This window comes from Portunus trituberculatus, chromosome 26 (genome assembly GCF_017591435.1).
Source record: "Portunus trituberculatus isolate SZX2019 chromosome 26, ASM1759143v1, whole genome shotgun sequence".
Classification (NCBI taxonomy): Eukaryota; Metazoa; Arthropoda; class Malacostraca; order Decapoda; family Portunidae; genus Portunus; species Portunus trituberculatus.
The window spans coordinates 4,608,708-4,623,707 of NC_059280.1; the positions used below are offsets into that span (position 1 = coordinate 4,608,708).

At 42.0% G+C, this 15,000-nt stretch overlaps 1 protein-coding gene across 7 annotated transcripts in view; it reads left to right on the forward strand.

Annotated features, from left to right (window-relative positions):
- Positions 1–15,000, forward strand: part of LOC123509082 (bestrophin-4-like) — a 53,058-nt gene that overhangs the window by 28,485 nt on the left and 9,573 nt on the right. For 3 of the 7 annotated variants that reach the window (XM_045263211.1, XM_045263212.1, XM_045263218.1), the window contains 6 exons: positions 507–584; positions 8,010–8,162; positions 9,161–9,241; positions 10,878–11,029; positions 11,856–11,983; positions 12,492–12,809. In XM_045263211.1, the coding sequence (XP_045119146.1) occupies positions 507–584; positions 8,010–8,162; positions 9,161–9,241; positions 10,878–11,029; positions 11,856–11,983; positions 12,492–12,809 (910 nt within the window). The remainder of the gene's footprint in view (positions 1–506; positions 585–8,009; positions 8,163–9,160; positions 9,242–10,877; positions 11,030–11,855; positions 11,984–12,491; positions 12,810–15,000) is intronic. The other 4 variants (XM_045263213.1, XM_045263215.1, XM_045263214.1 and 1 more) reach the window with 4 other exon arrangements.

A 15,000-nucleotide genomic window follows, 5' to 3' on the forward strand; every position in this document is an offset into this window, starting at 1 on the left:
TCTTGAGTTTATTGAACGTTTTTTCGTGTTTTCTGGCTAAAGTTTAGATTGTTAGAGTGTTGTTGTGTTTTTCTTGTGTCAAAATTCTTATTCTTGTTAGTTATAAGTGTTTGGATAAGTGTTGTGGTTATTAGAATTACTGCATTACTGTAGCTAAGTGTAAAGTAATTGTTGTTGTGATGGTTGTAGTAGTGGTGGTAATACTGCAGTAGTTTGTAGTAGTTGTAGTTGTAGTGGTAGTAATAGTAAAAGTAGCTGATGATGCTGATGATTATGCTGGTTTTATCCGTTTAATAGTCTCTCTCTCTGTCTCTCTCTCTCTCTCTCTCTCTCTCTATGTCTATCTGTCATCCACTCAATCTCTCATAATCATTTATACCAACAGCAGCAGAGAGACGAAGAAGATGAAAGGAAGATAGTTCTCTCTCTCTCTCTCTCTCTCTCTCTCTCTCTCTCTCTCTCTCTCTCTCTCTCTCTCTCTCTCTCAATGTGTTTCTCTCCCACAGGAGTTCAATGAATTCAGACAAAAATGCGGCTTACTTTGGAGTTATGACTGGGTATCTATTCCTCTAGTGTACACTCAGGTATGACGCCACCCCTCATACCTCATACCTTATACCTCATACCTTATACCCCATACCTTATACCTCATACCTTATATCTCATACCTTATACCTCATACCTTATACCCCATACCTCATACCTCATACCTTATATCTCATACCTCATACCTTATACCTCATACCTTATACCCCATACCTTATACCTCATACCTTATACCTCATATCTCGTACCTTATACCTCATACCTTATACCCCATACCTCATACTTTATACCTTATATCTCATACCTCGTACCTTATACCTCATACCTTATACCCCATACCTCATATTTTATACCTTATATCTCATACCTCGTACCTTATACCTCATACCTTATACCTCATACCCCATACCTTATACCTCATACCTTATATCTCATACCTCGTACCTTATACCTCATACCTCATACTTTATACATCATACCTTATACCTCATACCTTATATCTCATACTTCGTACCTTATACCTCATACCTTATATCTCATACCTCGTACCTTATACCTCATACTTTATACCTCATACCTTATACCCCATACCTTATACCTCATACCTTATATCTCATACCTCATACTTTATACCTCATATCTTATACCTCATACCCCATACCTTATACCTCATACCTTATATCTCATACCTCATACTTTATACATCATACCTTATACCTCATATCCCATACCTTATATCTCATACCTCATACTTTATACCTCATACCTTATACAGCATACCTTATACCTCATACCTTATACCTCATATCTTATACCTCATACCTTATACCTCATACCCCATACTTTATACCTCATACCTTATACCTCATACTTTATACCTCATACCTCATACCTTATACCTCATACTTTATATCTCATACCTTATACCACATACCTCATACCTGATCCCTTATACCTTTTATCTGGCCCTTATACATCAGCCTTACACCTGGACCTGAGCCTCACGATCTTTCCTATTCAACCTAACCCTTATACTTGATACCTAATACCTCATACCTGGCCCCTTATACCTTGTATCTGGCCCTTATACATCAGCCCTATACCTGGACCTGAACCTCACAATATATACTATTCCACTACCCCTTATATTTGTTCTTTTATACCTTATACCTGATACCTTATACCTGGCCCCTTATACCTTTCATCTGGTCCTTATACATCATCCTTATACCTGGACCTGAAACTCATGATCTCTCCTATTCAACCTAATCCTTATATTTGTTCCTTTTACCTTATACTTGATAACTAATACCTGATACCTTATACCTGGCCCCTTATACCTTTCATCTGGTCCTTATATACCATCCTTATACCTGGACCTGAGCCTCATGATCTCTCCTATTCAACCTAATCCTTATATTTGTTCCTATTACCTTATACTTGATACCTAATACCTTATACCTTATACTTTATACCAGATGCCTTATACCTTTTATCTACCCCTTATACATCATCCTTATACCTGGATCTAAGCCTCACAATCTCTCCTATTCAACCTAATCTTTATATTTGTTCCTTATACCTCATACCTGATACCTTATACCTGGCCCCTTATACTTTTTATCTGGCTCTTATACATCAGTCTTATACCTGAACCTGAACCTCACAATATATCCTATTCCACTAACCCTTATATTTGTTCCTTATACCTCATACCTGATACCTTATACCTGGCCCCTTATACTTTTTATCTGGCCCTTATACATCAGCCTTATACCTGGACCTGAGCCTCACAATATATCCTATTCAACCTAATCCTTATATTTATTCCTTAAACTTCATACCTTATACCTAATACCTTATACCTTATACCTGGACCCTTATACTTTTCATCTGGCCCTTACACATGAATCTTATATCTGGACCTGAGCCTCATGATCTATCCTATTCCACTACTCCTTATATTAGTTCCTTATATCTTATACCTGATACCTTATACCTGATACCTCATACCTGGTCCCTCATATTTTTATCTGGCCCTTACATATTAATCTTATACCTGGAATTGAGCCTCACGATCTATCCTATTCAATCTAATCCTTATATCTCATTCCTGATACCTTATACCTTATACCTGATATCCTTATACCTTTTAACTGCCCCTTATACATAAGTCTTATACTTTGATCTGAACTTCACGATCTTTCCTATTCAACCTATTCTTTATATTTACTCCTTCTGCCTCATACCTAATACCTTATACCTTATACCTCATACCTTGTACTTTATACTTCATATATTATACTGCACACATGCATCTGAGCCTCATACCTTCAAATTCAACCTACTCCTCATACCTTATACCTCATTCCTTATACCTCATACAAGAACTTTACCCTCATACCTCTACAACTCAACCTACGACCTTATACCTGATGCCTCTATACCTTATACTTGTTCCTAATACCTGATACTTATCCTTGAACCAGCTTCTTATACCTGATACTGACCCGTCCCTTATACCTTATACCTGACATCATAAACCGCACCTTATACTCAACACCTACCCATGTTTCAGCCACTTATACCTGATTGTGACATGTTCCTTATATGTATACATTATACCTTATACCTGATACCTATTCTTATACCTTATACCTTATACTCAATGCTGATCCGTACCTTATACTTTATACTCGACACTGACCCTGATCTGTCCCTTATACCATACACTTGACCCTGATCTGTACCTTATCCCTAATTCCTCATACCTATTCTTGCACCATCTCCCTTATACCTTATACCTGATAACTATTCTTGCAGCAGCACCTTTATACCTCAAACCTGATACCTGACACCTATTCTTGCACCATCTCCCTTATACTTGCCTCATACCTTATATCTGATACCTGACACTTACTCCTGCACCAGCTCCCTTATACCTGCCCCTTATATCTTATACCTGATACCTGACACCTATTCTTGCACCACCTCCCTATACCTTATACCTGATACCTGACATCTATTTCTGCATCATCCCCCTTATACCTGGCCCTTATACCTTATACCTGACACCTATTCTTGCACTACCTTCCTTATATATTACACCTGATACCTGACATCTATTCTTGCATCATCTTTATACCTGCCCCTTATACCTTATACCTGAAACCTATTCTTGCATCATCTTTATACCTGCCCTTATACCTTATACCTGATCCCTGTTCTTGCACCACCTCCCTTATACCTGATACCTGAAACCTATTCTTGCATCATCTTTATACCTGCCCCTTATACCTTATACCTGATCCCTGTTCTTGCACCACCTCCCTTATACCTGATACCTGAAACCTATTCTTGCATCATCTTTATACCTGCCCTTATACCTTATACCTGATCCTGTTCTTGCACCACCTCCCTTATACCTGATACCTGAAACCTATTCTTGCATCATCTTTATACCTGCCCCTTATACCTTATACCTGAAACCTATTCTTGCACCACCTCCCTTATACCTGATACCTGAAACCTATTCTTGCATCATCTTTATACCTGCCCCTTATACCTTATACCTGAAACCTATTCTTGCATCATCTTTATACCTGCCCCTTATACCTTATACCTGATCCCTGTTCTTGCACCACCTCCCTTATACCTGATACCTGAAACCTATTCTTGCATCATCTTTATACCTGCCCCTTATACCTTATACCTGAAACCTATTCTTGCACCACCTCCCTTATACCTGATACCTGAAACCTATTCTTGCATCATCTTTATACCTGCCCCTTATACCTTATACCTGATCCCTGTTCTTGCACCACCTCCCTTATACCTGATACCTGAAACCTATTCTTGCATCATCTTTGTACCTGCCCCTTATACCTTATACCTGATCCCTGTTCTTGCACCACCTCCCTTATACCTGATACCTGAAACCTATTCTTGCATCATCTTTGTACCTGCCCCTTATACCTTATACCTGAAACCTTTTCTTGCACCACCTCCCTTATACCTGATACCTGATACCTGACACCTCATACCACACTCCCACCCTTCCCTTGCACGACAGGAAGACTGCCCCCTATTTTTGTTCACAGGTCATTCCCGATTCCTGATCCCGATTCACGTGCCACGGAATTGGAAATGATTGTGGACATGTGTTTGGTGACCTGCCCTCACCCCCCACCCCCCTCTCCTCCACTGCCAGGTACGGCGGGACGCTAATACCTCCTCATACTCCTCATACTCCTCCTTATACTGCTAACATGACTCCTTATACTACTAATACTCTGACTGATATTGCTAATGCTCTTCCTTATACTACTAATACTCTTCCTTATACTACTAATACTCTGACTGATATTGCTAATGCTCTTCCTTATACTACTAATACTCTTCCTTATATTCCTTATACTACTACTACTCTGACTGATACTGCTAATGCTCTTCCTTATACTACTAATACTCTTCCTTATATTCCTTATACTACTAATACTCTGACTGATACTGCTAATGCTCTTCCTTATACTACTAATACTCTTATATTTATCCTTATACTCTTCCTTATACTCATCCTTATACTACTAATACTCTGACTTAAACTGCCAATGCCCTTCCTTATACTACTAATACTCTTGCTTATATCTATCCTTATACTCATCCTTATATCTATCCTTATACCACTAATGTTCTTCCTTATACTACTAATACTCTGATTTATACTGCTGATGTTCTTCCTTATACTACTAATGCCCTAACTATTAAGCCTTATACTCTACCTTATATTCCTCCTTATACTACTAACACTACTTCTTATACTGGTAATACTCTTCCTTATACTACTAATACTGTTTTTATTTATCCTTATAGTCGTCTTCATAGTCCTCCTTATACTGATACTCCTAATACAACTAATATTCACACTTTGATTAATCCTTATACTCTTCTTTATATTCTTCCTTATACTACTAATACTCTTACTGATATTCCTCTTATATTCCTCCTTATATTGCCAATGATCTTCCTTATACTTTCCTTATACTGCTAGTGATCTTCCTTATATTCTTCCTTATACTGTTAATGCACTAACTTACAATTTTCCTTATACTGCTGATGCTCTGCCTTATACTCTTCCTTATACTGCTAATGCTCTTCCTTATACTAATGATCTTCCTTATATTCTTCCTAATATGACTAATAATTTCCTTACATAATTTTCAGTCTTCCTTATATTCATCCTTATACTTATACTTTTCCTTATCCTCCTTACACCACTAGTGACTTTCAATACTAGTAACATTTTTTCCTTATATTCTTCCTTATACTGTAAATACTCTTCCTTACACAAAATATTTTCCTTATACTACAAATTTTCTTCCTTATACTCCTTTACTTATACTATACTAGTCTTCCTTATACCACTCCTTATACTGCTACTCTTCCCTATATTATTAATGATATCCCTTATACTCCTAATGCTTCTCCTTATAGTATCAATATTCCTTTTTGTACCAGAGATCTTCCTTATACTCTTCCTAATACTAATGATACTTTTCCTTATATTTCTCCTTACTCTTCCTTATACCACTATGTTATTTTCTATAGTACTAATATTCTTTAACTTATACTCTTCCTAATACTAATGATACTTTTCCTTATATTACTGATTTTCCTCCTTATACTCTTCTAATGCCTACTAGTAATCTTTATCCTCCTTATACTACTAAATATTCCTCCTTATACTACTAATATTTCCCCTTATATACTTGCATTACACTTAATACTCTTCCTATAATTAGCCTTATACTTTTGACTCTTCCTTATACTTACTGATACTAATTTTTATATTCTTGCTTGTATTCATCCTCCTCCTCCTCCTCCTCCTCTTCCTTATACTTTAACAGTGTCACTAATATTGTTCCTAATATTCCTAATACTTGTAATATTCCTTTTATTAATGAACTACATATCAATATTGGCATACCTTATACTCCTGTTAGTCACTCCTTATACTCCTGATATTAGTCACCATACTCCTAATATTCCTCCTAATACCTCCTTATACTTGTCTAACGTATGTACTTCTCTTCTTCCTCTTAATCCGCTTCCAAAATTGGCTCACTAATACTTTTCCTTTTCCTTATACTCTTCCTTATACCACTTATCCACCTCCTCCTCCCTTCCTTCCTCCTCCTCCTGTTTTCCTATCCTTTCCTCTTCCTTCTTTTCCTCCTCCTCCTCCTACCTCTCCTCTTCCTCCTCCTCCTCCTCCTACCTCTCCTCTTCCTCCTCCTTCTCTTCCTTCTCCTCCTCCTCCTCCTCCTCCTCCTCCTCCTCCTCCTCCCTCTTCCTCCTCCTCCTTTTCCTCCTCCCTGCTGCTGACGCTGCTGCTGCTGCCGCTGCTGCTGCTGCTGCTGCTACTCCTGATTACCATTATCATTATTATTATTATTATTATTATTATTATTATTATTATTATCATTTTTTGTTCTCCCTCCCTGGCTTTCTCCCTTTCCCCTTTATTTTGCTTATTTTCTCTTTATTTTCTTTTATTATTATTATTATTATCATTATTATTATTATTATTATTATTATTATTATTATTATTATTATTATTATTATTATGAGTTTTCTCCCTCCCTCCCTCAGTCCCCAATTGCTAACTATATACATTTTATCTTTATTCTCTCTCTCTCTCTCTCTCTCTCTCTCTCTCTCTCTCTCTCTCTCTCTCTCTCTCTGTCTGTCAAGAAATACCTGTCAGTCACTTTATTTGTCTATCAATCTATCTATCTATCTATCTATCTATCTATCTATCTATATATGCATCTATCTACATATCTTTATCTATCTATCTATATTTGCATCGATATATACATATTTCTGACTTTTAAGCACACACACACACACACACACACACACACACACACACACACACACACACACACACACACACACACACACACACACACACAAACATTTAGTAATTTATTTATTTTCGTGAATACTAATATTGTGTTTAGTTTTTCCACATATTTGAACTAACTCGCGACTAAACACTCACTGTCCTGTTCTGTAGTGGTGCAGTTAGTAGTAGTGGTGGTGGTGGTGGTGGTGTCACTACTTCACTAACCTGACTGCACTTACATCCTGGTCTGTTTCTTGAAGTTTGTAAGTAAGGAGTAAATTGAGAGTGAGTGAGAGAATGCTAGTGTAATTGTTGTTGTTGTTGTTGTTGTTACTATTATTATTGTTAGTGTTAGTGTCATTATCATTATTATTACTATTATTATCAAAATCACTATTACTATTATTATTACTGCTGCTCATGTTATTGTTATTGTCATTACTGTTAACATCATTACTGCTATTATCATCACCACCACTCATACCACTCACACACACACACACACACACACACACACACACGCACAGCCACCCCTCATGCCCCTCTCCTGCAGGTGGTGACGATTGCTACCTACGCCTTCTTCATCGCTGCCATCGTGGGACGCCAGTTCTTCGAGGAGTCAAAAGTGAGTCACAAGAAGAAGGTCGATCTATTTATACCATTCTTCACGATTCTCCAGTTCTTCTTCTACATGGGACTGCTCAAGGTACGTGTGTGTGTGTGTGTGTGTGTGTGTGTGTGTTAACCTCTACAGTACCATAACGTGTTTTTATATTTTCTCTGTTTCCTATTTGGCAATTTTACACAAGTTTAGAAATTTATGTGGGGATTAGATTAGTGAAGACTGTGGCCATTAATCTTCTGCCCTCCACAGACCCTTCCTAATGTCAATAGCACCGCCTAATCATGCCCAAATCTCGTGGTAAAAATGTGTCTCAGTGCTGTAAGAGGTTAAAGAAAGATGTTTTTTTAAGGTTGATGTATAAAATAGATAAATAGATTGATAGATTGACATAGATAGATAGATAAATAGACTAATTAAGAGAGAATAATGTAAAAAAAAACACCCATATTACTTAATCATTAATGAAGATTGAAAAATATAAATAAAAAGTAAATATTTATCTACCTTTTTTTCTGTGTGTGTGTGTGTGTGTGTGTGTGTGTGTGTGTGTGTGTGTGTGTGTGTGTGTGTGTGTGTGTGTGTGTGTGTGTGTGTCAGTGATAGAGACAGATGAGAACACGGGGACACGGCAAAACTGTTGATCTGCTTCTCTCACTCACTCACTCACTCACTCAGCGGCTGGTTTGGTCCACACACTCCCTGCCTTGCCTTGCCTTGCCTTGCCCTGCCCTGCCGTGTCGCGTTGTGGCTGTGTTGACACGCGCGGCAGACTAACACTGTACTGCCACCAAGAATGTCGCTTCATCACAAAGTACCGCGGAAATGCAAATCATCTAGCGCCTTGCAATTCAATAAAGCTAAACTCGTAAACTAGCCGCGCCTTTCAACACAACACGAGAGGGAAGGCGTGCACCAACCAGAGAGAGAGAGAGAGAGAGAGAGAGAGACTACCAGTGTTACCGTGTCCTCAGGTGCTACTAACACAGCCACACACCTCACACACAGCACCATAATAATAGTAACAACAACAACAACAACAACAACAATAAGAATAATAGCATCTGTCCTCTCCCCGCCAGGTCGCCGAACAGCTGATTAACCCTTTTGGTGATGATGATGAAGACTTTGAATTAAATTGGATTATTGACCGACATATGAAGGTAAGCGAGAGAGAGAGAGAGAGAGAGAGAGAGAGAGAGAGAGAGAGAGTATACAAACAAAACGAAATTATTATTAAAAATTTGAAATATAGAAAGAAGTGAATGAATAATAATGATGTATTGTAATTTCTCTCTCTCTCTCTCTCTCTCTCTCTCTCTCTCTCTCTCTCTCTCTCTATCTCCCTATCTCTACAAACAAATCCAACATAAAACATAACTAACCCATTATCTCTCATACTGTCTCTCTCTGCATAAAACTCACATGTTCCTCTCTGCCTCCCTGTCTCTCTCTGCCTCTATGTCCCTCTCTCCCTGTTCCTCTGCCTCCCTGTCTCTCTCTGCCTCTCTGTTCCTCTGCCTCCCTGTCTCTCTCTCTCCCTGTCCCTCTCTCCCTCCCTGTCTCTCTCTGCCTCTATGTCCCTCTCTCCCTGTTCCTCTCTGCCTCCCTGTTCCTCTCTCCCTGTTCCTCTGCCTCCCTGTCTCTCTCTGCCTCTATGTCCCTCTCTCCCTGTTCCTCTGCCTCCCTGTCTCTCTCTGCCTCTATGTCCCTCTCTCCCTGTTCCTCTCTGCCTCTCTGTCCCTCTTTCCCTGTTACTCTCTGCCTCCCTGTCTCTCTCTGCCTCCCTGTCTCTCTCTCTCCCTGTTCCTCTCTGCCTCCCTGTCTCTCTCTGCCTCCCTGTCTCTCTCTCCCTGTTCCTCTCTGCCTCCCTGTCTCTCTCTGCCTCCCTATTCCTCTCTGCCTCCCTGTCTCTCTCTTCCTGTCCCTCTCTGCCTGTCTCTCTCTGCCTCTATGTCCCTCTCTCCCTGTTCCTCTCTGCCTCTCTGTCCCTCTTTCCCTGTTACTCTCTGCCTCCCTGTCTCTCTCTGCCTCCCTGTCTCTCTCTCTCCCTGTTCCTCTCTGCCTCCCTGTCTCTCTCTGCCTCCCTGTCTCTCTCTCTCTGTTCTCTCTGCCTCCCTGTCTCTCTCTGCCTCCCTATTCCTCTCTGCCTCCCTGTCTCTCTCTTCCTGTCCCTCTCTGCCTGTCTCTCTCTGCCTCCCTGTCTCTCTCTGCCTCTATGTCCCTCTCTCCCTGTTCCTCTCTGCCTCTCTGTCCCTCTTTCCCTGTTACTCTCTGCCTCCCTGTCTCTCTCTGCCTCCCTGTCTCTCTCTCTCCCTGTTCCTCTCTGCCTCCCTGTCTCTCTCTGTCTCCCTATTCCTCTCTGCCTCCCTGTCTCTCTCTGACTCTCTGTCTGTCTCTCTCTTCCTGTCCCTCTCTGCCTGTCTCTCTCTGCCTCTCTGTCCCTCTCTGCCTCCATGTCCCTCTCTCCCTGTTCCTCCCTCCCTGTTCCTCTCTGCTTCCCTGTCCTCCCTCCCTCCCTGTTCCTCTCTCTCTCCCTGTCTCTCTCTCTCCCTGTTCCTCTCTACCTCCCTGTCTCTCTCTTCCTGTCCCTCTCTGCCTGTCTCTCTCTGCCTCTCTGTCCCTCTCTGCCTCCCTGTCTCTCTCTGCCTCCCTGTCTCTCTCTCTCTCTCCCTGTCCCTCTCTCCCTCCCTGTCTCTCTCTGCCTCCCTGTTCCTCTCTCTCTCCCTGTCCCTCTCACCCTGTCCCTCTTTCCCTGTTCCTCCTGCCTCCCTGTTCCTCTCTCTCCCCAATGTCCAGGTATCCTATCTAATCGTGGACACCCTACTGCTGAGAACGCCGCCGCTGGTGAAGGATATTTTCTATGATGATGAAAGCCCTGTCTTGCCATACACTGAAGCCTCGGCTGAGTTTAAGAAGAGAACTTATCGAGGCTCTGTTGCTAATATGATGTGAGTACAGAGAGAGAGAGAGAGCGAGAGCGAGAGCGAGAGCGAGAGAGAGAGAGAGAGAGAGAGAGAGAGAGAGAGAGAGAGAGAGAATTGAGTGTTTGGGAGAATGTTAGGAGGAGAGGAGGAGGAGGGAGGAGAGGAGGAGGAGGAGGAGGAAGGAAGGAAGGAAGGAAGGAAGGAAGGAAGGAAGGAGAGAGAGAGAGAGAGAGAGAGAGAGAGAGAGAGAGAGAGAGAGAGAGAGAGAGAGAGAGAGAGAGAAAATGAAGAAAAAAAAAAAAACTACATGAAAAATTTTAAACGGGAAAAAAAATATTAATGTTTTTTTTTCGTTTTTGTTTTGTTTTGTTGAAGTTTGTTTGTTTGTTTGTTTGTTTGTTTGTCATAGAGAATTAATTATTGTATTCTTGTGTGCTTTTCTAATATCCTTCGCTTTCCTGTCTTCTGCTTCTGTCTGTCCGTCTGTCTGTCTGTCTCTCTCTCTCTCTCTCTCTCTCTCTTTGCAATATTTTTCTTTCTCTCTTTTCTTTTCCTTCCTTCTCTTCCTTCTTTCTTTCATTCCTTCCTTCCTGTCTCCCTCATTCCTTCCATCTTTCCTTCATCTTCCTTGCTTACTTCTTCCTTTCCTCTACTTCTCTCCTTCATCCTTCTTCAATTGTCTCCCTCCTTATCTCTCTCTTTCTCTCCTTTCATTCTTCTCTTCCCCTATTTCTCTTCCTGTATCTTGCCTCTTCTCTTTCTCTTTCTCGCTTCCCTTTCGCCATTTTACTTCTTCTCATCCTCTTCCACCTCCTACACCGAACACTTCCACTCCCTCCTAACGTCTCAGAGTACCGGAGGAGAAACAAAACCTTATACTACCTGATATACTGGAGGAAGGAGAGGAGGATATTGGCCCCTACACCCCCCTTGCGTCACTCCAGCCGTCTGTCAGGTCCTCTGCTGCTAACTTAGGAGGTAGGTCAGATTGTGTCCAGATCCACCACCCCATGTGTCTTTCTGTATCTTGTGGGTTGCTGTTACTGCTGCTACTACTGCTGCTGCTACTGGTGTTTGTGTGTGTGTGTGTGTGTGTGTGTGTGTGTGTGTGTGTGTGTGTGTGTGTGTTTTTCTCTCTTCTTGTTTTTTTTACTTGTATCATCCGCACACACACACACACACACACACACACACACACACAGAGGGGGAGGGGAGAGAGAGAGAGAGAGAGAGAGAGAGAGAGAGAGAGAGAGAGAGAGAGAGAGAGAGAGAGAGAGAGAGAGAGAGAGAGAGAGAGAGAGAGAGAGAGAGAGAGAGAGAGAGAGAGAGAGAGAGAGAGAGAGAGAGAGAAACACCCCAAAACAAGAGAAACACACACACACACACACACACACACACACACACACACACACACACACACACACACACACACACACACACACGCCCTGCCGCCACGCCCCAGATACTGACGCCCACACCAACACAGGCTGGTGGAAGCGACTGGCGAACAAGTCCTTCTCTCTGTCCCTTGAGCTACCCAGCGGCGCCGAAGGAGGGGGCGGTGATGTTAGCGGCCTCCGAGGTGGTGCTTCACTGAGTGCACCAGCGGATTGGCGGCGGAATCACCCATTAACCTTGACCGTTCCTTCAGGTGCTCAGGAGGAGGGAAGAGCAGGGGTAGGAGGAGGAGAAGGAGGTAGAGGATTGTCTATTGAGGAAGGCGGTGCTGAAGGAGCGACCCGTGAGCCTGGTGAGTCGCCAGTGACAGTCGCACAAGCCGCCTATATCCTCGACTGCATGCAAGGTAGTTAGATGGCAACGCTGCTCTCACCAGTACTAGTAACCACCGTAGACTTGTGACTAACCCCAAGCTGCCTCTCCGCTCTGCTCGCTACCTCTGCTCTAACTCCTCCCGTCTCGCTCCTAACCGCGGCGAGGCTCAATAGTAGTTTGCTGTAGTGGTTTGTGAAGTTTCCGCCCGGTACCTATACTTCTTTCCGGGTTTTCAAGGGTTTTTTTAAGGTGCTGGTGACAGATTAACATTTCTACATTATCAACAGAAGAACCACTCTTGAGAACCGCCACAACTTTCCAAAGGTTCTAGATTAGTTTTTAAGGGTGTTTTTATGGTGCTGGCGACAGATTGACAACATTTCTACATTATGAACAGGAGACACACTCTTGAGTACACGGCTACTCATCGCTATGGTCTTGGAAGACAATCGTTTTGAGAGAGCAGAGCGTTTAATCAAATAACCTACATTTTTCTCTTTGCATTTCATACACCACATAAAGGCTTCACTCTCCTCCTAACTTTTTTTTTCTTTTTCATGCAAGGAGATCTGCCCCCCACAAAAAAAAAAATAAATAAATAACCCGGAACTGTAGGTTTCCTAAAGGATTTGAAAGAATTAGCCAAAACCCAGGAACAAATGTCTTTAAACCTCCCTCTTAAAAGAAGTCAAGTCGTAGGAAGATGGAAATACAGAAGCAGGGAGGGAGTTCCAGAGTTTACCAGAGAAAGGTGTGAAGGATTGAGAGTACTGGTTAACTCTTGTATTAGAGAGTTGGACAGAGTACGGATGAGAGGAAGAAGGCCTTGTGCAGCGAGGGTCGGGGAGGAGGGGAGGCATGCCGTTAGCAAGATCGATAGAGCAGTTAGCATGGAAATAGCGATAAAAGATAGAAAGAGATGCAACATTCCGGCGGTGAGAAAGAGGCTGAAGACACCTACTCAGAGGAGGGGAGTTGATGACACGAAAAGCATTTGATTCCACCCTATCTAATAAAACTGTGTGACTGGAAGCCCCCCAAACATGCGAAGAATACTCCATACAGAGGCGGATAAGGCCCTTATACAGAGTTAGCAGTTGGAAGGGGCGAGAAAAACAAACAGAGAAGCCGCAAATCCTACGTTCATAATTCCCACTACACCGCGCATAACACCGCTACAAATATCCGCTGAGTCAGGAGGGGCCTTTTAAAGCTCAGACAGCGGTGACAGATGGAGACAAGCAGGCATGTTTATAGAGGGTCTGCCACGTGAAGGCCTCATGTTCCTGTCATCTAACTGTCTTCGAGTACCTGCAAGCCACCATAGCACCGTAACTCGCTAATATATGTGGGAAAGACAAATGTTTATCCACTTCAGTACTGGGACACATTTACTTTGAGGTTTGTGTACGATAAGACGATTTTATTAACATTAGGAAGGGTCTATGGAGGTCAGAAGGTTAATGGCCACAGTCTTCACTATTTTAATGAGTTTTTGAAGCTGTATAAAATTACCAAATAGTAACCAGAATGAATATGAAAACGCGTCATGGTACTGAAGGGGTTAACCAGTTGCCTTGTCTAGTTCAAGGACTGTTTCCAAAGCGCAGATATGATAAGTCAGGTTTTCAAACACCAACAACGGTGCAAAGAACTCCTTAAACTGTCACTAGAATCACAAGAACACCCTTCTAAACACCAACAACTTCCACTACACCCTGTCAAACTATAGCACCATAAAAACACCCTTCTAAACACCAACAACTTCCGCAACACCCTGTCAAACTATATAACCATAAAACACCCTTCTAAACACCAACAACTTCCACTTCACACTGTTAGAGACTTGCAAACTAATATATTTAAGACTCCTACCCCTAAAACGCCCAGCAGTCACTCCGCTCACCACTGCCACTGCAAAAACAACCATAACACCCCGCCAAACACTGCGGTCCTAACCTCTCATAGTAAGCATCATTAAATTCATAGCGTTACTCACCCCAGCCATTGTAGAGGGCGCTAATCGGCTCAACCACCGCGCTACTAGGCTCACACCTCAACACTCCAGCCACAAACACCTTTCTGGATTTCTGAGTAAAAGTTATGGCTTAGCGTGGCTGGCTTACCGATAAATGGTCCTTACTGGGTTAGATTACGTTCCCTAACTGGCTTGATGGCTTAGATTTCAGGTCCTGGCTGGCTTAGTGGCTTAATGACTGGTT